Source organism: Ovis aries, chromosome 1, assembly GCF_016772045.2.
Source record: "Ovis aries strain OAR_USU_Benz2616 breed Rambouillet chromosome 1, ARS-UI_Ramb_v3.0, whole genome shotgun sequence".
Taxonomy (NCBI): domain Eukaryota; kingdom Metazoa; phylum Chordata; class Mammalia; order Artiodactyla; family Bovidae; genus Ovis; species Ovis aries.
The window spans coordinates 179,355,075-179,377,633 of NC_056054.1; the positions used below are offsets into that span (position 1 = coordinate 179,355,075).

A 22,559-nucleotide genomic window follows, 5' to 3' on the forward strand; every position below is an offset into this window, starting at 1 on the left:
GTGGTTGTGAAGATACTCTTGAAAGTCCCTTAGACATCCAGGAGATCTAACCAATCCATCCTAAAGGAAATCAGTCCTGAATATTCACTGTAAGGACTGATGCTGAAGCTCCAATACTTTGGCCACCTGATGCAAAGAACTGACTCACTGGAAAAGACTCTGATGCTGGGAAAGATTGAAGGCGGGAGGAGAAAGGGATGACAGAGGATGAGATGGCTGGAATGGCATCACCGACTCGATGGACGTAACTTTAAGCAAGCTCCGGGAGTTGGTGATGGACAGGGAAGCCTGGCGTGCTGCAGTCCACGGGGTCACAAAGAATCAGACACGACTCAGTGACCGAACTGAAGGAGACGGCAGAACACCAACAGAGGAAGCATGTATTCCCCAAAGCACACACAGTTTGCTACAGTAAAACAAAGTATGTTTTTATGTAATAAACATGGAAGCTAGGGTTGAAGAGGAAGCAGAACCAATTTTATAAGGGCCTTGCACATCGAGTCAGTATTCCTCATGTTCTCTACCTACCTTTTCTTGGTGACTTCAATCCATATATAGTCCTATGAATTTAATGCTGCCAATTCAATTTCTGTCTCTTCCTAGAATTCACTCCTATATGCAAAAGCATCTCTAGTAGACACTTCAAATTAAACATATCCAAAAATAAATATCTGATCTTACCCAGAAAATCTGCTTCACCTGAAATTTGCCCTATCTCAGTTGGTGGTCTTTCCATCCTTTGCTGAAATTTACGGTCTCCCCCTTTAAGTCAGTTTAAATGATACATCAGTAAGTCTTACCCTGACACAGCCGTCTCCACCCTTACAATATCTTTGATAGGTTTTATCAGTAAGGTTTACTGGCATCAAAGATAGTTTGGAAGTGTTTCGTTTCTTCTTGCTCTTCAGTTCTGTCAATGCTTGCTTCTATTTTCAAGTTATGTTATTAACAGCATAAACGTTTGGGACTGTTATGAGTTGGTCAATCAAGCCTTTTATCATTTGGAAACGTCCACCTTTTTGATGTAATATTCCTCGTCTTACAGTCTACTTTGTTTATCGATATAGACACACTGCCTTCTTCTCATCAATGTTGCATAATGTACTTTCTATCACTCTTTACTTTGAACTTGTGTTCCTTAAGTGTATCTTCTTGTGAACAGCATATGCCTAAGTCTTGTGTCTTTAATCTGATAATGAGAGCATTCAGCCTGTTCAGATTTAATGTGAGTACTGTTGTAGTCTATTCAAGTCTATCACTTTGCAGTTTTCTAATCTATATCAACTATTAGTTGTTCGCTTATTTTTCCAGGCTTTTTGAGGATAAATTTGCTTTCTTAGGAAAAAAAAATATATTCCTTAGATTGAAAAAAAAAAGTTCACATAAAAACTTTTTTTAATTCTATTTTTTTTCCTTTGGTTACATCACAGAGCTTACAGGATCTTAGTTCCCCAACCAGAGATAGAACCTGGGCCCACAGGAGTGAAAGCACCAAGCTCTAACCACTAGGAAGCCAAGGAATTCCCTATATAAAATTAATTTTAGGCATAAGGTTCTAAGTTTTGAAAAGTACATAGTCACCAAACTACCACTTGATTAGCAAGAAACAGAATGATTCTATCACCCCAAAAGTCTCCTACATGACCTTTTGCAGTTTCACTCTACCGCCACTCCCAGGAAGCCATCTACCTGTTTTGTTCCCCACAGGTTTGCCTTTTCAAGAGTTACCACATAAACGCGGTGTGTCTGCGGGCCTAGGGCCTGGGGCCTAGGGTCTGGGCTGGACTGGGCTGGGCAGGTTGTGACCGACTCTGCTCCATGGCTTCTTTCGTTCAGCATAATGCCTTTGAGATTCACACTATTATCATCAACAGTTCATTCCTATACAGATGCAGTATGAGTTTATACTTTTGTTGAAGAGCATTTCGGTGTTTCTAGTTTTGGGAGATTATAAAGTTGGCTACAATTTCTGTTCAGATTCTTGTGTGAATATAAGTTTTTCTTTATCCCAAATACATAGGAGAGGGGGTGCTGGCTCATTACCTAAGTATACAAGTTTCAGGTGTTCTGCATCCAAATTAGCATTTGGCACTATGAACTTTTAAAATTTATCCCTTTCTAATACATTTGTAGTGATATTTCATTGTGGTTCTAATTTGCATATTCCTAAATGTTGAACATCTTTTCATGCACTTCTTTGCCACTCATGTATCTTCTATGGTAAAGGAGATGTTGCAATCTATTACTCTTAAAAAACTGGGTTTGAAATATTGAGACTTAAGTTACTATGAATACATGTCCTTTCCAAGTTATGTGTGTTGCAGAAGATTTATCCCAGCTGTGGCTTTTTTCATTTTCTTAGCAGTGTTTTTCACACAGCAGAAGTTGTACATTTGGAAGAACTTCTGGGGATACTTTTCAGGGTCATATCTAACAAATCTTTGTCTGACCCAAGGTCATTAAGATTTAGATTTGTGTTTTCTTCTAGAAGTTTTATTGCATTTACGTGTATGAACCCAATCCCTGTACCTTGTTGCTTTTCTCTTAAACAGCCTTCTTGAAGTATCATTTACATAGTATAAAATTCACCTACTTTAAGCGTATAATTCAAGGGTTTTAATTCTTAATATACAGTTGTGATCTTAACAATATCGAGTCTTCCTGCCCATGCACAAGGTGTATGTCTCCATTTACTGACCTTTCTTCACGCTTCTCAGCAATGTTTAGTAGTTTTCAGTGTGCAGGTTTTTTACATTTTTGGTCAGATTTGTCCCTAAGTATTTCACTTTTTTGATGCTTCTGTAAATGCTTTTTTAAAAAAAATTAATTTTGGCCACACAGTATCTTCACACAGTGTCTTAGTTGTACTGGGGGGAAACTATGACCTTCGCTGCAGCATTCGGGATCTACTTCCCTAACCAGGGGTCAAACCCAGGCTCCTTTCATTAGAAGCGCAGAGTCTTAAGCACTGAATCAACCAACAGGGAATCCCAATGATATTTTATTTTAATGTCAATTTTCAATAGTTTGTTGCTTGGTATATGGAAACAATTTCCTGTTGTAAGGATGCGAATTATCTTAAATACTCAATGTATAATAAAAAAGTCTAACTAAAAAACTACTTATATGGAGTTGTTAAACCATCCTCTCAGTTTAGCTTTAGAGCAAGAGCACTCATGTCATACCCCTCAAATCTCTCGTGCATAGCGAGATAAATCCCCTTACCTACTCCAAGGCAGCCACTAAATTCACCTTCTTTCTCAAGACTTACCATTTCTGAACATTTCATATAACGTGATCTTTTGAACTAGACTTCTTTCACACTGCATGTTTCTGAGGTTCAACTATTATTCCAACTTGTCAGTAGCTGAATAGTATTTCATTGTATGAATATATCACATTTTGTTTATCCATTTACCACTTAGGATTTTAACCGTATTTACTTCATGGCTATTATAAACAATGCTGCTATGAATACTGCATACAAATCTGTATGCAGACATATACTTCATCTTTTTTCTGCTTGATACCTAGAAGTGGGACTGCTGGGTCGTATGGCAAATATGTTTTACTTTTTAAAGAAACTGCCTGTAGTAGACAGAATGATGACACCCAGAGGCTGTCTAATCCCAGGAACCTTTAATATGTCATCTTATATGAAAAATGAACTTTGCAGATTTAAGAACCTGAGATAGTAAAATTAACCAGGACTATCTGGTTGGGCCCTCTGTAATCACACAGATTCTTGGGAATCACAGAAGATGTGACAACAGAGACAAGAGAGATTTAAAGATGCTATGCTGCTGGCTTTGAAGATGAACCATGAACCAAGGCATACAAGCAGTCTGTAAGTTGAAAAGGCAAGAAAACATTACCTTAGGCCTTTGGAAGAAACACAGATCTATTGTATCAGTTTCTTAGAACTGCACAAACTCAGTGGCTTAAAACAATAGAAATGTATTCTCTCAAAGTTCTGGATGCCATAAGTCCAAAATCAGAGTGTCAGTAGGGCCATGCCCTCTAAGCTCTGGAGCAGAATCTTTCCTCACCTTTGCCAGCTTCTGGTGGCCTCAGATGTTTCTAATGTCTGTCTCTGTCTTTACATGATCTTCTTTGTGTATGTAGACTCTCTTCTTAAGAGGACATCAGGGCCCACCCTAACTGAGTATGACCTCATCTCAATTACATTTGCAAAGACCCTATTTCTAAATCAGGTCACATCCTGAAGTCCCAGGTAGACAGGAGTCATTATACCTACCAACACCTTGATATTAACACTGCTGCTGCTAAGTCGCTTCAGTCATGTCCGACTGTGTGTGACCCCATAGACGGCAGCCGACCAGGCTCCCCGTCCCTGGGATTCTCCAGGCAAGAACACTGGAGTGGGTTGCCACTTCCTTCTCCAAGCATGAAAGTGAAAAGTGAAAGTGAAGTTGCTCAGTCGTGTCCGATTCTTAGCGACTCCATGGACTGCAGCCTACCAGGCTCCTCCATCCATGGGATTTTCCAGGCAAGAGTACTGGAGTGGGTTGCCATTGCCTTCTCCGTGATATTAACACAGTGAAACCCATTTCAGACTTTTGATCTCAAGAACTAAGATGATACATCTGTGCTGTGTAAGTCACCAAGTTTGTGGTCATTTGCTACAGTGGTAAGGGAAGACGAATGCCTTGTTAAACTGCTTCCCTAAGGGGCCACACCATTCACATTCCTGCTAGTAGTGTATTATGGTTCCAGTTTCTCCACATCCTCATCAATGCTTTTTTACTGCCTTTCTGTTTATGGCTATTCTACTGGTACAAAGTGATCATCTCATTGGATTTGCATTTCTCTAATCATGCTAAGCAATTTTTTTCCTTTGATTTGGTCATTAGCCACTGGTACATCTTCTTTGGTGAAATGTCTATTTAAATCTTCTGCCCATGATCTAGGACTTGGAATAAACCTAGAGTGTTTATATTAGTTCATAAAAAAAAAAAATCCCGTTTTAAAATTATCTTGCTGAGTTATAAAGGCTGCTTACATATTCTGGATATAAGCCCTTTATCACATATAATCTGCAACTATTTTCTCTCAATTCATGGCTTGTCTTTTCATTTTCTATGTACCATACTAATGTAAGTTGTTATTAATAGGGGATAGTGGGAATACAGGGAAAATGGGTCTGTACCATCTTCAGAAATATAAATCTAAAACCATAACCAAAACTATTCTAAGTAATAATTTTTTTTTTAAAGGAGGAAGAACTGTCAGATTATAAAAGATGGTGAGATACTTCAGCCAACTGGGACATGTGGACCTATATGGATTCTGACTTGAACAAGCCTAATACAGACTGGGTGTCAGATCAGAATATGGTATTAGGTGTAACAGTATTGTAGTTACTTACTAACGACATTATTTCTGATACTAAAACTCAGTAGAAAGCACTCACTGTCTCAATTATTCTTTACTATTTTAAAGAACAAAAGGAGGCTAGAAGCTCAAACTTTTAACAAACTACTTAAACTTCTCTATTTCCAGCTGAAGCAAGCTTTCTGTTTTTGTAGAAGGGAAGCTAAAAGAGAGGCAGATGAGAGTGAACCTTCCATTCTGGTAAAGACCTAATCTAAATTCAGCAATCTCGAGCCTGTCATAGTCTGTTTTTGGTGTAACTGGTTACATGGCCAGACAACCTCCCCATCCTGCCACATTGACAGTGTCCCTCTGTTCCAAGACCCTCTGCTGCCCCGTGAGGAACCAGATCCAAGGAGGCTCAAGTTCCTTATAGATAATGACACAGTATAGTTGGTCCTCTGTATAATACTGTTAAGTATTTTAAAGGTAAGAATAATCATTTAAAATATTTATATAACCATTCAAATGCTATCTAATGTGACTGGATACAATGTTGTTAAGCAGATAAAAACAATTAGCAGAGAGAATGCACCTGAACTTTTTACATTATCCTAACTCCTAAGGAAAGAAGTTTCTTTTGTAAGACATCACTTTGAGAGTTGCTTCCTGGAATATCAATAATGTATACTGCAGATCTTCTATTTATGAGAACAGATCACATTACCAAGAATGTCTGTAGTGGGAAGAAAATCTAAAAACTACCAGAAGTGAAAGAAAGTGAAAGTGTTAGCCACTCAGTCATGTCTGACTCCTTGTGACTCCATGGTTGCACCCCGCCCGGCTCCTCTGTCCACGGAATTCTCCAGGCAAGAAACTGGAGCAAGTTGCCATTTCCTCCTCCAGGGGATCTATCCAAGCCAGGGATTGAACCCACATCTCCTGAGTCTCCTGCACCGGCACCTGAATTTCAGAAGTAAAAGAACAGGAGCCCATAAAGACACTTGAGAGACAATCTTCAAGAGAGTTTAGGACTAATCTGGAAAAGCAGTGTGTGTGACGTAATTATTATTGAGGAACTGTGACTCAAACTCAAATTGGCCTAATTCTGAAAGCTGGGTTCTTTAATCACTACACTAACTACTTACTTCAGATAAAATTTCAATATAATTTAACAATGTAAACTATTTTTAATGGATCAGTTTAAGACCTCTGCTCTGTAGATAAGCCGAAATTCCTGGCCTAAAAGGTAAATCAGCCACATGGCCTCATCTGTTTGAGTCAACAGTTTTTTGTTTTTCCTAATTAAGTTGGCTGCTAATTTTTAAACCAGGAGATTTTCTACATAAAGCTTACATTTCTTGTTTAACACAATTACCTTATCTGCCTGGTGCCAGGTCCTGGGTTCCTGTTGGCACTAGAGTTCGCAACCCTAACTAAAAAACTGAAGACAGCTATTATTAAAGAAGCTATTATCTCAGCTCAAGTAAATTCATACGATATGTCATTTTTTGTTTTTCAAATCCATAACAAACTCTTAAGACATCTCCATACCAAAGTTTTGAGACTAAGGATCTAAAGGGGTGGGAGCAGACTGACACTGCACAAGCACCCACAGAAATGTGAACCAAATCCTTAGATCTGGAAAACACAGCTACCTGCCTCCTACTGTACAGAGCAGCACCACAAGATGCGTCTGTTACTCAGACAAATCTCATATAATCGATGCACTTGGAATACAGTAGTAGGAAATCTTTACTCTTAGCTTAAAAAACAAGTGCTATGATAAAATGGAATAATCTGTGTAAAATGTTTAGTAGCAACATCAGATAATAAGCACTTTAAATATTTCTAGTTTTTAAAGGTAATGTTAATTATGGCCATAATTATAAAACAAAATTTAGTGGCAATATTCTGGAAGGCCACAAGATGGAGGTATGACTACACAGAAGTGGATCTTTTTGTACAAAGTCTGACTGCTAAAGTTACATAGCAACAAGAGAAAATGATGTACAGAGAAAGCTTAAAGTCTTTATACTTTAGATGGGTATTTAAGTGCACCTTGGCACAAAATTTTAACTGGTCACCTCGTATGAAGAAAGGCTTGATCTGGAAGGGACCTCAGAAGCCACTGACTCTAATCCCCTTCATTTTATAGATGACAGAACTGAAGCCCAGACAAATATGCCTATAGCCAATTACCAATAAAGCCAGAATTAGGCCTATGTCTATGAATGTCATTATAGTGCAAAGTTAGCCACACTGTATGACTTTCCTCAAAGGAGTCATCTTTACTTCTCAAGGTTAAAAACACTTATCTAAGGTGTACTGATAAAGCAGCTTTGCATAAAATTTGTTTTCTAATAAGGATCAAAGTATGCTCATGGTCCTTTGATAAAAAATTTAAGGGGTTTAGAGCATAATTTTCTTAGCTAGCAGTAATCTGATTCTAAACTCTTTCCTTCAAGTAAATTACATGAAAGAGTGATTCCTCTAAAGTATAAATTCCTTGAACCTAAAAGTAAGCCCACTCAGCATTTATCAAAGCACAGATTAAATACCAACTGTTCTTGAGGCCTTAACCAGTCAACCTGCTGAGATTTCCACCTCATTTGAACTATATCACCACTGTACTCTTCCAAGGCACAGAACCTCTGCACTGCATTTGTTTTTGAACCTAACCTCTACAAGACTTAGGGCAGAATCTCAACTACTTCATAGAATTGCTAATTTAATTTTAGTATATCTAAGAATCTCCAGGACCTTAGTAAAACTGATGAGCTCTCTTTCATCTCATCTAGATTTTAGAGCAGTTTCTCCATTTTGGCCCTGATATTTAGGGCTCAATAATCCTGTTGTGAGGGGCTTCACAGAGCACTGTGGGATGCTTAGCAGCATTGCTAGCCCTACCCACTAGATGCCAATAACCATCCCCCCTACTGTGATGACTTATAAATGTCTCCAGACATTATCAGATGTCCGGAGTGGGATGGGAGTGGCCCCTGGTTCAGAGTCACTGCTCTAGAGGTTTAGCAGGTATCGGAACAGCAGAGGTGGGTGAATCAGTTCTCCAAGCAGTGTGACTGCAAATATTAGATGTGTAAAAATCTCAGTAATTAATTGGTTGCATACTAGAAGCACTAAACACACACGGGGACATATATTCAAGGTTATACTGTAAAAAGAAAAAGATTATTCCTTGAAAAAATTTTCCATAGTTACTGTATGTTCAAATAGGCGATCTCCTTCCTAACTAGAGCTTTTCCCTTATTACTACCTAAATACTGATGTTTTGGACTTCCCTAGTGGTACAGTGAATCTGCCTGCCAACGCAGGGAACATGAATTCAATCCCTGGTCCTGGAAAATTTCGCATGCTGCAGAGCAACTAAGCCCGTGAGCCAGAACTGAGCCTGCGTGGGGCTAACTACTGAAGTTCACATGCCTAGAGCCCGTGGCCCACAAAAGAAGCCACCATGCTGAGAAGCCCCTACACTGCAACGAAAAGTAGCCCCACTTGCCACGACTAGAAAAAGCCCTCACACAGCAACAAAGACCCAGCACAAGCAGAAATAAATAAAAGGTATGTCTACAGGAATCAACAAGAACTGACTCACTGGAAAAGACCCTGATGCTGGGAATGATTGAAGGCAGGAGGAGAAGGGGATGACAGAGGATGAGATGGTTGGGTGGCATCACCGACTCAATGGACAGGACTCTGAGCAAGCTCTAGGAGTTGATGATGGACAGGGAAGCCTGGAGTGCTGCAGGCCATGGGGCCGCAAAGAGTCAGTCATGACTGAGCAACTGAGCTGAACTGCACAGGAATCACAAATTCAACATGTCAAAAACTGAACTCATCATTCTCTATACGAAATCTGTTCTCTATGCAAAGACTCATCAGTCATCCAATACAGAAACCTAGCTTTAAATGTACTCTAACATTCCATTTTAATCCCTGATGATTCTGGTTTCCAAATATCTTTATAACCTGTTCCTATACCCTTTCTCTTGGTAGTATGGTTCAGGCCATCATTTTAACCCATATCTTAATAGCCTAATAAGGAGAAAAAGTCTACAGCTAAGGAGACAAAAGCATCACAATGCAGTCAGAATAATCCTAAAACACAAATTTGACCATTTTACTTATCTACTTAAAATCTTTCCAAAAAGTTGTACATAATCTACCAAACGAAATTCAAAGTAGCCCTTCATCGCCTACCTTTGGCCACTAGCCTAGCCTTGTCTCTGTCACCTCCCTTTTTTTTTGGCTATACAAAACTACTCAAAAACCCCAGAACCCATTTGCTTTCTTTCTTGACTCACCTCTGTATCTGTTTCATACTATATTTATAGTTACATTAATAGACCACAGACACTATTTTAGATGAGATTTATTGCCTGGCATATTGCCTTAACTGCCTCCACTGCAAAAGGTAATAGTGGCAAGGGGGAGAGATGGGAGAACAGGTCCCAAAAAGCAGACACAGAGAAAAATGAGAGCAGCTTAAAAGAGACAATTCAAATATGATTCCAAAGTTTTGTTTCTTGGTACCATAGAAAGCTAGAATTGACAGAGACCAGAAACGGCAAACACATGACACATGTGCCATTAATAATCAATGCTGTCACTCCCTCCTCCACAGTCGGAGACCTCATAAAGCTACATTACAGACGTGTAATACTGATAAGATACTATCAACAGATTAGAGCTAGCACAAGAATCTCTGGCCTTTCCTATTCAGGTTCAAGCTGTTCTCTTTTAAAGAAAGAAATGAGAGAATTTCCTAGCAGTCCAGTGGTTAGGTACGGGGTTCAATCCCTGGTTGGGGAACTAAAGGTTACACAAACTGCAAAAGAGACAAAGAAATGAAGGCCCAGAAGTTAAGAATCTTATTAGTTAGTGACCAACTAATTAGTTAGCCACTAACAATTATTGGTGGCACACCGAACTACATGTGGTTGCTTTTAGTTCAAACGCTTTGTGCATTGTAAGTCTCCTTTTTAGAGAAAAATTATGCTACAAATAATAAACTCTACAGTCTGGTCAGCAGGAGGAATCCAAATACATCTTTGAACATATCTTAGTTTTCTGGAAAGAGAAAAAAGAAATGTTTAAAATACTTCCAAGTACAAAACATTTTCCTTGCCTACCCAAGCTTAACAAGCTCTGCATATAAAAATGTTTCTAATGATCTGGGTTCTAAATTGGCAACACAAACAATGTTTACTAACGTAAATGTCTCAAGCCCATTTTCTAAAGAATATAATGTTTGATGTTTTGTAATTTGAAGTAAAAAAGCAATCTAAGTCCAAATTAAAAACTGGGAAGTTTATGTAACAGTTAAGTCACAAAGATACACAAATGGCCAGAAAAATGGGAATGTCCAACTTCACCAAGTAATCAATAACAAAGGAAGAAAGGCAGGCCATTTATCACCTAGTCAGCAAAGTAAAACTAGAATTAAGGGTATATGCAGTCCATGGGGTCACGAAGAGTTGGACACAACTGAGCGACTTCACTTTCACTTTTCACTTTCATGCACTGGAGAAGGAAATGGAAACCCACTCCAGTGTTCTCGCCTGGAGAATCCCAGGGATGGGGGAGCCTGGTGGGCTGCCGTCTATGGGGTCGCACAGAGTCGGACACAACTGAAGCGACTTGGCAGCAGCAGTGTCCTCAAAACCAACTTGTAAAAAAGGAATTGTTAATTCTATCATTTATAAAGGCTCAGCTGTGTCGTTCATCCTAGAAAAAGGTAATTTACACCACCCATGAAATGGTAGCCACATCTTCCTCCATGTCCCTGAGGTTTCTGCAAGTGTTCCCCTCTTTCTCATCAGCCCTTGAAGAAGGGCATTCTCATACACTGCTGGCAGTATAAATTGTTACTATGTTTCTGGAGGTCAGGTGGCAACCAATATCAGAGCTTTAAAAATGGCAGTACTTTTTGATCCAACGAATTCTTCTCCGCTGAATTATCCAATCCAAAATAATTATCCAAAGAAGGTAGAATATAGGTTGTACTAGCTCAGGCAAGGCAAATACATACCCCTCTTTCTTTACTCAGAAGATATGACTAGATTATAATATTTTAATCTAAAACGAGGAGCAGTTACCACAAAGGTGTAAACAGCCACACACTATCTGTTGTCCCATAGTTGAAACATTTACCATCTGAGTTCTAGATCCAAAGGGAAGAGATCATATTTTAGACATTTATCTGTCTCTCCCCGCCCTGGTCTAGCACAGCACCGCCCAAGAGAAATAGAATTCAAGTCACATATATAATTTAAAATTTTTTAGGTCCAGAGTTCAGGTCCCTGTTAAAAAAATTTTTCCCTAGTATCTACATTAACAAGGCAAAAAAGAAATAGGTGAAATTATTGCAACATGTAATCAAAATAAAATCAATGATATTAAAAAATTTTTCATAGTAAGTAAGCCAGTGTACATAACACTAATGGTACATCTCAATTCAGATGCTAATTTTTCCTTGGAAATATTTTATCTGTACTTACATTTCATAAAATTTACACTGGACTCACATATCCAAGTTGTCTGAAACATACATAGAAACTGTCCAACAACTAACTGACTTTTTAATTCTGTTCCTCAGTAACACAAGACACTTTTCAACTGTTCTACAGCCAACTGTAATTAGTCATTTTGCTAATAAGTCAGGCACTGAATGAACGTGACTAGGAGATGACGGAAGACAACAGCTCAAAAGAAAGGAGTGTTTTATGACAGCACAATTATATAATTTTGTAGTTATTAAACTATAATCCATACAATTCTCATTTCTATGATGGAAAGGACGTTTGTATTGATTACTACTGGTATTCTAATGGTTTCTGTAGGCTGCAATTCTAAAAAAGAAAAAAGGACACCATTTAAATAATTGAAAATGTATGTCTTCTCAGACGGCACAAAGCTGGAAGACATAGCTAATACCTGGAAGAGAAAACCAAGAGTCATAGGGATTTCTACAGACCAAAAGAGAGGATTGAGCAAAATGAAATTTAATATAGATAATAGTTTGGTTAGGCAAAAGCACTGGCTTTGAAAGATAATGCTTTATATAAGTAGCATTTAAAAATCCTTTCTAATCCATAAATTCTTGATTATTCGGTGTTTTTTTTCAGAACTTCACCAGGAGCTGTCCATAACTTGGGGGGGGGGGGAAATCTTAACACTGATGGTAACACAGCATTACTTACCAATGCACACATCTATACTGGTAGTAGATATACTTTATAAATTTATAGTTTATATTTATGGACAGATGCAAATACATCTGATCTTATGATTTATGATGTTGTTGTACCTGTTCATCTGGATCTTTAAATAGATATCATATTGCAGCTTACTTTCCTTTTAATCTCCTTTATCTTTGTTAGGACATTGATTTTTTAAAACTGTGGTACAGGTAGGTTACATTTTATATGAACTGGTCTGAACATAGCAAGGGAACATTACAAAGTATTTGTTAAAATTTATCTTCTTACTCAACATCCCATAAATTATTGACTTCACAAAGCACAGAATATGATTTCAGGTTTACACAAGTTCCTCACTGGCTTGGTTTTTTTTTTTTTCCTGACAAAATCAGCAATAAAACTTAAAAATTTTTTTATTGCAGTATAAAACACATTCTGTAAGGAACACAATTTTTTTTATTTTTTTACAGTTCAATGATTTTTTTTTTTTTAATGTATGGACACACCTCTTTGAGCTTTCCAGGTGGCTCAGTGGTGAAAAATCTGCCTGCCAATGCAGGATACAGGAGTTTGATCTCTGGGTTGGGAAGATCCCCTTGGAGAAAGAAATGGCAACCTACTCCAGTATTTTTGCCTGAGAAACCCCACGGACAGAGGAGCTTAGTGGGCTACAGTCCATGGGGTGCAAAGAACCAGACACAGTTTAGCAACTGACCACCACCACAGCCCTTCAACCAATACCCAAGGTTGCCATTTGGGGCATCTAACGCTCTGACCAGGGATCAAACCCAGGCGGCCTGCATTGGGAATGTGGAGTCTTACCCTGGTGTGACTGAGCGACTGAATTGAACTGAACTGATCCACTGGACCACCAGGGAAGTCCCCAGAATCTTTGTATTATAACACTTAAATTGGTAAACTACACTGTTTTATTTACTTTATTATTGCTATCATCTTTACTTTGTTCACGTGTATTTGCATCTAGACATCTTTATTAGAATTAACACCTCTTTGCTACAGTTGAAGGTTAAATGGATTCAGTTTTTCTTTCTATTGTATTGATTACACTGCCATCTCAGTCTGGGCTGTGAATAACAATACCTTCTTGCTTGAGTATTACCCTCCCTAGAGAGGAACAACAGATAAAAATAATCAGCTTACCTCCCACAAATTCAACCTGTAAAGTCTCTGGTTCATAAAAACAAGCAACCTTGGTACAGAGGAAGTAACATCTCAAGTAATATACTTCAAATTTCTAGACCATGCATATAAACACACGCGGTAATTAACAACTGGAAATCTATCTTGTTTGGCGGAAAAGCAAATACATGCCAAAAGAAGTCCTACTGCTACTAATAAACTAAGAATATTAAGAACAAACCAGGTAGGATACTTAAGTTTTAAAAGTTTCAAAATGACAGACAATGTAGATAATGTAAAATATTCAAACAGTACATTAGAGTCAGGAGTTCTACATGTTTCCAATTTTAGGTATTTCTATCCGACTTACAGTTCAATCAGCTCAGTACCCAAAAAAACACTCAGCAAATAAAATTTTGTACAAAAACCACATAATCAGAACCACTGTTTCATTTTCACAGGCCTTTATAAACCAAGAGGCAGGACTACACTGCACACAGCAATACACATCTTAGAACTCAAGGACCTTAAAAATCTTTTAAATAATATCTAGTCTTCATTTGCTCAGGACTCTGATGCTGGGAGGGATTGGGGACAGGAGGAGAAGGGGACGACAGAGGATGAGATGGCTGGATGGCATCACTGACTCGATGGACGTTGAGTCTGAGTGAACTCCGGGAGTTGGTGATGGACAGGGAGGCCCGGCGAGCTGCGATTCATGGGGTCGCAAAGAGTCGGACACGACTGAGCAACTGAACTGAACTGAAGAATAAGACTAACAAGCGAAAAAAACTAAAGTTCCATCTTATGTAGGAGTTAGTTCACCTGAGAAGTAAAAGGTCTATTCCTCTGAAATCATGTTAAAAGTTTACCGTTAGGAACAGGATCTTAAGCTTCCAATCATGAGAGGTGATACAAACTCGACTTAAAGACTCTTAACTGCCTCATGAGTATATTAACTGACAGTAGATTATGAATATTAACTGCTGTTTGACCCCATTTCTATTGCCAAGTTAGTAACAGGAAGGACATTACATCCTGGGGTAGAATGAGCTAGACCAAAAGAGTTTGGATATAAACATCCAGAATAATTTTTGGAGGCCCTCCTTTATAAATTCACACACAACCTCAACACCAACAACTCTTCAGCCTCATTTTTATTACTTTAACAAAAGCAAGTAAGTATTGAGTGCCAATGAGAACACAAAAACAAACAAGAGAAAGCACTAATACTCAAGGAAAGAAAGAGATAAAACTTGCCACGTTATACTGGATCACATATAAAATAGCCAACATTCTAGATCATGATTCAAGTGCAGCACATACTTCCCATATCCCCATTTAGTATCCTGATTGGAACTCTTTAGAACTTAATGTGAAATAACGCAGGAACTGCGAAATTTCTTCATTTTTTTCTAAACTTTAATACTAAGCAACTGAACAACAAAAATAGAATTAAATGTTCTTGCGCCTCTCCTGCAGCCTCACACACATACACACACCAAGAAAAGTGCGTGTATGCTCACTCTCTACAAGCCCCACAGACTGCAATCCGCCAGGCTCCTCTGTCCATGGAATTTTCCAGACAAGACAAGGATACTGGAGTGGGTTGTCGTTTCCTCCTTCAGGGGACTTTCCCCAACCAGGGATCGAACCAGCGTTTCTTGTGTCTCCTATATTGCAGGCGGATTCTTTAACAGCTGAGCTATTGGGGAAGCCCCATACACACACTAAAGTAGTATTTAAATCCTTGTCTTGGGCAGTATGAGATTACTCACAACATGGACTTTTACTCTATCTTCAAAAGGGCTGCTGAACAGTTTGAAAGCCTTCCCTAACTCAAAACACAGTTACAATTCTTTAACTGACTTGCTATAACAGAAAAAACTCAGCCACCTGAGAAAGCTCTTAACACTGATAAGATTCCACTTCTTTCTCTAAGGAGGGTAAAGGCAAGCAAGGGCTAACTCCGTCAATATTTTGAAACACCGTATTATGTAATTAATACTTTAACAGTGTGTAACTGAATAATAAGGTGACGTCTTATCCAAATGGAAATAATCGAACCAAAATAATCCCTAATTTTGTCCAAGGAGTAACCTGTGAAAGAATATTTATTAACTTTGCCAAACACCTGAAGAAAGCTTGCTAGGAATCCAGGACTCCCTCCCGGCCCAGGGGCAACAGTAAAGTGCTGGAGCAATAGCTCCACCTATTGATCAGCAACACTTCCTTAAACATTTTGGCACCCCAAGTCTCCAGCGCTCACGCTCTCTCCCCCTCCTCCACTCGCTCTGACCCAACCCAAATCCAGTTGAGTCACTAGCTCTGAATACTCCTATCCGTGCTCTTTATTCCAATTCCTGCTCTCTCCAGAAGGTTCTGCGCCGCTTCCAAGTCTGGATAACCCCGAAAGGTGTCAAAGACCACAGTTCTCAGTGTCGAGCCTGGATCTGAAGAGGACAACCGGACCGCTCCCTCGGAGTGCCGGGCCGCGGGTGGCTCTGCCGTTCGCTCCCGGGGAGCAGGAGGCCTCAGGAGCCTCACGACAGCTTTTCCCCGCCGCCCCACTCAGCAGCTGTTCTCCAATCAACCCGCACTCGTCCTCCGGGCCCCAATCCTGGGTTCCCTGGGTCCTACCTCCGCTGGCCCTTCAGCCCGCCAACAGCCCGAGCCGAGCCTCCGCCCCCTCCGTGTGCAGAGAAGCCCAGAAACCTCCCTCCGCCGGGTCTTCGCCCAGAGTCTCATCCACCCTTCGCAGCCCCTCTCCCCTGCCGGTCGGGCCCTGCCCCGCTGTCCTTCCTCACCCTTTCATCTTCCCCGCCTGCTGAGGCCGTTGTTACCGCCGATATCAACGCCGTTGTCGTCGCCGCCCTGAGCTCTCCGCGCCCTCAGCTCAGGCCACTCAACCCCGCAAGCCGGCCTCCTAGCCTAAGGCAAGGAGCTGAGCGGGTGACGGAGGCCGCGAGAGTTTAGCGCGGCCCTGCGTCTCCGGAGGGGGCGGAGGTACCTCCCGCTGCCGCGCTAGTGCAGCAGCTTCTCCACACGTGCACACGGGGGAACTCGCCTCCCGCCCGCCGCCGCCAGCCAGACCCGCCGCCGCGCTATGACCTTTCACCCCGCCCCCTCTGCGCGCCGGCGCGTCGGCCGCCCCTCGCGCAGCCGCACTGCAGGCCTCCCCGTACCCTTCCCCCTCTACTTCAGGACCTCCATTTTTCTACTGGGATGTGCCCTCTGGCGTCATCTTCCTCCTCCCATTCCTTACGACACAACTTGTGATGCTTGCTTGGTAGGCCCTGGCGATAAAATCCGGATTTTTCTACCCCTCCCTCTCTCCTCTCGCACTTTAACAAGCTCAGTCTTCCCTGACTCTGGTCTTCCCAGCTGTAGTGTCCAGTATGACCTTCAAATGCACCTGTCTCCTAAAAAGATTTTATAAATCTTGTTCCTCTAAATGTAAAGAAGCCTGTGGAAAGTAATGAGGTGTTTTTAAGACAAATAAACGTAGTCAACAATTGGCTAGGTAACTTGGCTTATGTCCAGCACTTTTCAGTTTCGGGATCACGTGATTGCCCAAACCTTTAAGCCTGGGGATTTTACCGGCAGGCCCCAGGGGGACGAAACTCCATTGCTATTTCCGGTCCCTAGACCACGGCGTAAACGTCACTTCCTTAGCAATGCACTTTAACCCGTTCCACCCACGCGTTTTGCGTTGCAGTTTACAACCTGATCTTTGTGGACATTTTTTTTTCCTTTCTAAAATCTAATCGCAAGGAAATTAATGTTCAAACGATCCGCTAAAATACAAGCCCAGGAGATGCAGCCAGCCCGGCTGGGGTTGACAGGGCGGAGCTCGGGGTCACGTGACGTCCTACGCCCGCCCCGCTCTGCAGCTGAAGACTTCCCCTCCCGCAGTGACAGAGCCTCTGGGTCGGTGATCGGTACAGTTTCTGCACCTCGCGCCCCGGCAGGTGAGCGGCTACCGGTAACCGGCGGCTGGTGGGGATAGAAGGGGAGGAAGGAGGAAAAGAAGAGAGAATGTGAATAGTGGCCTCTGCTGTCCCAGGCTTTCTCCCGCTGTCATCCTGCACCGGCGAGGATCTTGTTTCTCCGTTTATCTTGACCCCCGCCCCTAGTCCAATCCCCGCCACCGTGGTCGCCCCTGCAATTTAGGGGTTGAGATGTTCACCTTTCCCGGGGCTGGGGGTGAGTGCGGCCATTATGGTTACCCATTCAAGTGTTTGGGGCTTCGGGTAGTGGGGTTGATTCAGGCGTTAGTTAGGGGTCTGCAGTAGTCTCCGGGTCTCAATCCCCAAAGCCTGTTCTTTGACAGAGGCCTTGTAAGGTCTTCCCCTTCAGCTCCCGAGTGGGGAACCAGGAGATAGGAAAAACCCCGGAGGCAGAGGCGTCTCCTGTGAGACAGGCTTAGGAGAGAATGTCGCGATGCAGACACTCTCTCACTGCAGAGTCACTGTAAAGCTTGCTTCCTAGTGTGCATTCTCAGTAATTCTGAGTTTTTATCTGACATACCTGCGAGAGATGTTCACAACTTTTGAATGGGTCTGGAATGGTAAAAGGTGGCTTTTTACTTTTCTCTTCTCCAATTTTATGGTGTAGAAACGGAGAGGATACTTGAAAGAGTAAAGCTACACTAGCTTCAAAAACAGGCAATGTTGTTAATGCGACAGTCTAGATTGAATGAGGAGGCGTTGAAAGATGGTGTTGCGATGTCATGATCTGCGGGAGACCCAGGCTAGCTTATGCAGAACTGACTTCCCTGAAAGGGAGTAATTCTTCAGAAACAAATTGGGCTGGAAAGATAATAAACCAGTGCGTTTGACCGTAAACTTAAAGGTAAGGGGGTTAAGTTTAAATATTGCTGACTTCATATTTTTTGCCTTTGACATCCTTTTGCCATTTCTCCCTAAAATCCTACTTAATCTCTACTCCCAATCAATTCCTTAACTAATGCTAAATTAGTATTAAGTAGCATTTGTATCCCTCCGCTCCATTTGTAAAACTCCAGGTGACGTGTTCAGATTCTGATGAATAGTAGTTTCTGAATATGCAGAAATGATTGTTTAGGTTTTTGCCCAACCCAGTGTACTCCCATTTCATGTAGGAACCAGTGTAATAATGTAGTAACCAATGTTTTGACCCCAAACAGTGTGCTTTATGGTAGAATGTTTTCTGTTTGGGGTTAAACTCTTGTTTACACTACAAACTCAGAAAGTCCCTTCCTTCTTTTAAATTGAAAGGACTTACAGAAATTACAAATTTGATTTTAAAAATTTAAATTACACTTTTTCTTAATCTGAAAAATCATTTTCTCAGTTAAACCTTAAAGCCAAGTTCAAAAATAGAGAAACTCGCCTGTTGATGCTCATTACTAGATAAGATAACCTTAAAGATCTTTCTTGCTTTCTCTAAGTAATGAAGACCACTATTATGCTTTACAGTTTTAGTGTTTTGTGCATATATCTATATTGGTATATACCTAACCTGTTGAGATGTTTGTGTTTCAGGATGTCTGCTATTGATATATAGTTTTTATCTATTAATTTGCTCCAGCATGAAATTTCCTGATCTCTAGAGGACAGAAAAAGCATAAGCAGTGTTGCTGCATTGCCCAGGTGACATCTCACCAATTAAAATGAATTCACCAAATAATAAGGATTCTTGAAGTCCAAATCAGTCCTGTCTGGGTGAGGCCAAACTGGGATACAGAAGGCAGGCTAAAAAGGGTGGAGTACGAGAGGAGAAAATGTCAGTGTGAGAGAGGTTGAATGAGTTTGCAGTTTTACTTCACAATTCCCCTGATTTCAGGAAACTTACTAAAGCAATCATTTAGACCACTAATGAAATCCGGAAGATGGGCAGCAGGAAGTGGTGACGGAATTACTATTAAAGTTGAATTTGAAAAAGAGTTTTGATATTGTACACAGTTTTCACAAATAAGTGATCTGTGTGTGGCATGGAAGCTATTTCTGAGACTAACTTTATCTATCAATGAGTATTATATGTAGAAATCTCTTTCTTTCTTTTTTTTTGGCCGTGCCTCACGGCTTGAGGGATCTTAGTTCCTAGTTCCCCGATCAGGAATCAAACCCAGACCCTCGGCAGTGAAAGGAATGAGTCCTAACGACTGGACTGCCAGGATATTCCCTATATAGAAATCTTAACATTTGTTAGAGAACTGTGCTGAAGTTCAGTATTAAATGGCACACAGGGATTCTTGTGTTTGAGTCCCCAACACCTCTTGTATGCTTACTCTGAAGTCTTCCTTATATGTCACTATCTTTATAGGTTATGGCCAGCACCAAGAATGCTTTCTTCTTCTGTGGGCAGAGCTAGGCACTCACTTCTGTAGAATACTGCACAATATTCCATTCTTCTATTTTCACCTCCAGAACATTGTTTTTAGTTACTTACTGATTGTTGGGCTGTACCTTAATGAACTATAAAACTCCTAGGAATTCAAGGACAGTGTCCCTACTTTTGGTCTTTAGCTCCTGGATGATGAAGTACTTGATAGGCATTCAATAAATTGTTTATTGACTGAGTATGAGATAACTGGACAGAGAGATTGAACTAGTTTTAAAATTCCTGCAGATCATAATGCCTTCTAAGGTAACACACTAGATTCTAGCTTTCAAGTATAAATTGTCAATAGCAGCTATCAAAATCATGGTCAGTAGAATGCATATAAACCTCAGGTGGTCTTTATTAACATAGTGACTAACTTATTTTTACAGCATATATGTTTGTAATGTATTTGGATGATATGGGAGGGAAGGAGAGTGGGGTGAGTTGTATTTAATGTAAAAGGGGGCACTGAAGGCTACATGTGCTATAGCACCAGACTAAAAGTCAGTGGATCATCCTTCAGCACTGCCACTTTAGCTATATGCTTTTTAGAAAAGGTGGGACTGGGGGCTCCGGGTTTGATGTTTAGGACCTTTCTGTCAAGGGTATTAAGATTTCAAATTAGAGAAACCCTAAATAATCGATGTGAAAGTATTTTTAAAACCCACTCCAGTGTTCTTGCCTGGAGAATCCCAGGGACGGGGGAGCCTGATGGGCTGCCCGTCTATGGGGTCACACAGAGTCGGACACAACTGAAGTGACTTAGCAAATGGTATTTAAATGTGAAGCAAGATTGTACAAACTTTACAAGAATAGATTTCTTGATCGTATAGACCTGGGTTCAAGTTCTGGCCTTACCACATATTTAAGCTGTGTGACCTTGGACAGTTTACTACTACTACTGCTAAGTCACTTCAGTCGTGTCCGACTCTATGCGACCCCATAGACGGCAGCCCACCAGGCTCCCCCATCCCTGGGATTCTCCAGGCAAGAACACTGGAGTGGGTTGCCATTTCCTTCTCCAGTGCATGAAAGTGAAAAGTGAAAGGGAAGTCGCTCAGTTGTGTCCAACTCTTAGCAACCCCATGGACTGCAGCCCACCAGGCTTCTCCGTCCATGGGATTTCCCAGGCAAGAGTACTGGAGTGGGGTGCCATTGCCTTCTCCGTTGGACAGTTTACTTAATCTAAACTTTAATTTCCTCATGTTTAAATCTATACTATGAAAGAAAGTGAAAGTAAAAGTGAAGTCGCTCAGTCCTGTCCAACTCTTTGCGACCCCATGGACTATAGCCTACCAGGATCCTCTGTCCATGGGATTTTCCAGGCAATAGAGTGTGGAGTGGATTGCCATTTCCTTCTCCAGCGGATCTTCCCAACCCAGGGATTGAACCCAGGTCTCCCGTGTTGTAGACAGACACTTTACCGTCTGAGCCACCAGGGAAATCAATGCTATAGATACTGTTAAATTAGATCATGAATATGGAGGGCTTAGTACATACTTTGTACATTTTAAAAATTAATTTTACTGATATCTAGTCACCGTCCCCTGTGGAGCCAATGGTGGGAAAGATTGAGGGCAAGAGGAGAAGGGGGCAACAGAGGATGAGATATTTGTATCGCATCACTGACTTGACATGAATTTGAGCAAACTCAGGGAGATAGTGAAGGACAGGGAAGCCTGGTGTGCTGCAGTTCATGGGGTTGCAAAGAGTTGGATACGACTTAGCAACTGAACAACAACAGTTTGACTCTACGTACTGAATTTCTAAAGGAGACTTTTAGATGTCCTATAAAATTAAGCAACAAGTTTGGGATATGGAGGAAGGAGTAAACTTTGAAATAAGGCTATTACTAATAACAAGAAAAATGTACCCCTAGCAAAGATTCTAAAACAGATTTTATTATTTAAAAAAAATTTTTTTTTTTTTTGGCTGCACTGGGTCTTCGTGCTATGCGGGCTTTTCTCTAATTGTGGTGAGACGGGGCTATTCTTTAGTTGCAGACTTGTTGCGGTGGTTTCTCTTGTTGTAGAGCACTGGCTCTAGACATACCACCTTCGGAAGTTGCGGCACATGAGCATAGTTTCCTTGAAGCATGTGGGATCTTCCTGGATCAGGAATCAAACCCCTGTCTTCTGCATTACAAAGTGAATTGTTAATCACTGGACCACCAGGGAATCCCTAAAACAGATTTATTAATAGAAGCTAAGAAATAACCACATAAAGCCCATTATTTTGGCAACTGCAGTGACAATGTTTTCTGTATAAAGATTTTCCAGAGCTTGTGATCATTAATATGTGGTATCAGTTTAAAGAGGTATTTATTTCTAAAGTCTTATAAAAATGTATTAAAATTATCCTAACCTGTACAGGAGTGACTTTTGAGTTTGTGCTTTTATTTTAAATTTCTGTTCTTTATTCTAAATGTTTTTTTATCTTATTTTTATATTGGAAAATATCAGTAAATTAAATAGTAATTGAAGTGTAGCTAGCATA

General features: G+C 40.6%; 2 protein-coding genes across 7 annotated transcripts in view; one reads left to right on the plus strand and one right to left on the minus strand.

Moving 5' to 3' along the window:
- The window catches only part of NAA50 (N-alpha-acetyltransferase 50, NatE catalytic subunit), a 31,109-nt gene extending 14,304 nt beyond the window's left edge, over window positions 1–16,805 (minus strand). For both annotated transcript variants that reach the window (XM_027980045.3, XM_027980039.3), the window contains exon 1: window positions 16,505–16,805. In XM_027980045.3, the coding sequence (XP_027835846.1) occupies window positions 16,505–16,512 (8 nt within the window). In that variant the 5' untranslated portion in view covers window positions 16,513–16,805. The remainder of the gene's footprint in view (window positions 1–16,504) is intronic.
- Window positions 16,806–17,610: 805 nt separating this feature from the next.
- The window catches only part of ATP6V1A (ATPase H+ transporting V1 subunit A), a 63,320-nt gene continuing 58,371 nt past the window's right edge, over window positions 17,611–22,559 (plus strand). For 2 of the 5 annotated variants that reach the window (XM_042231553.1, XM_042231544.1), the window contains exons 1-2: window positions 17,611–17,668; window positions 18,315–18,551. The gene's annotated coding sequence lies outside the window, so the exon portion shown is untranslated. Of the gene's footprint in view, window positions 17,904–18,314; window positions 18,552–22,559 lie in introns of all 5 variants that reach the window. The other 3 variants (XM_042231548.1, XM_042231558.1, XM_004002928.5) reach the window with 3 other exon arrangements.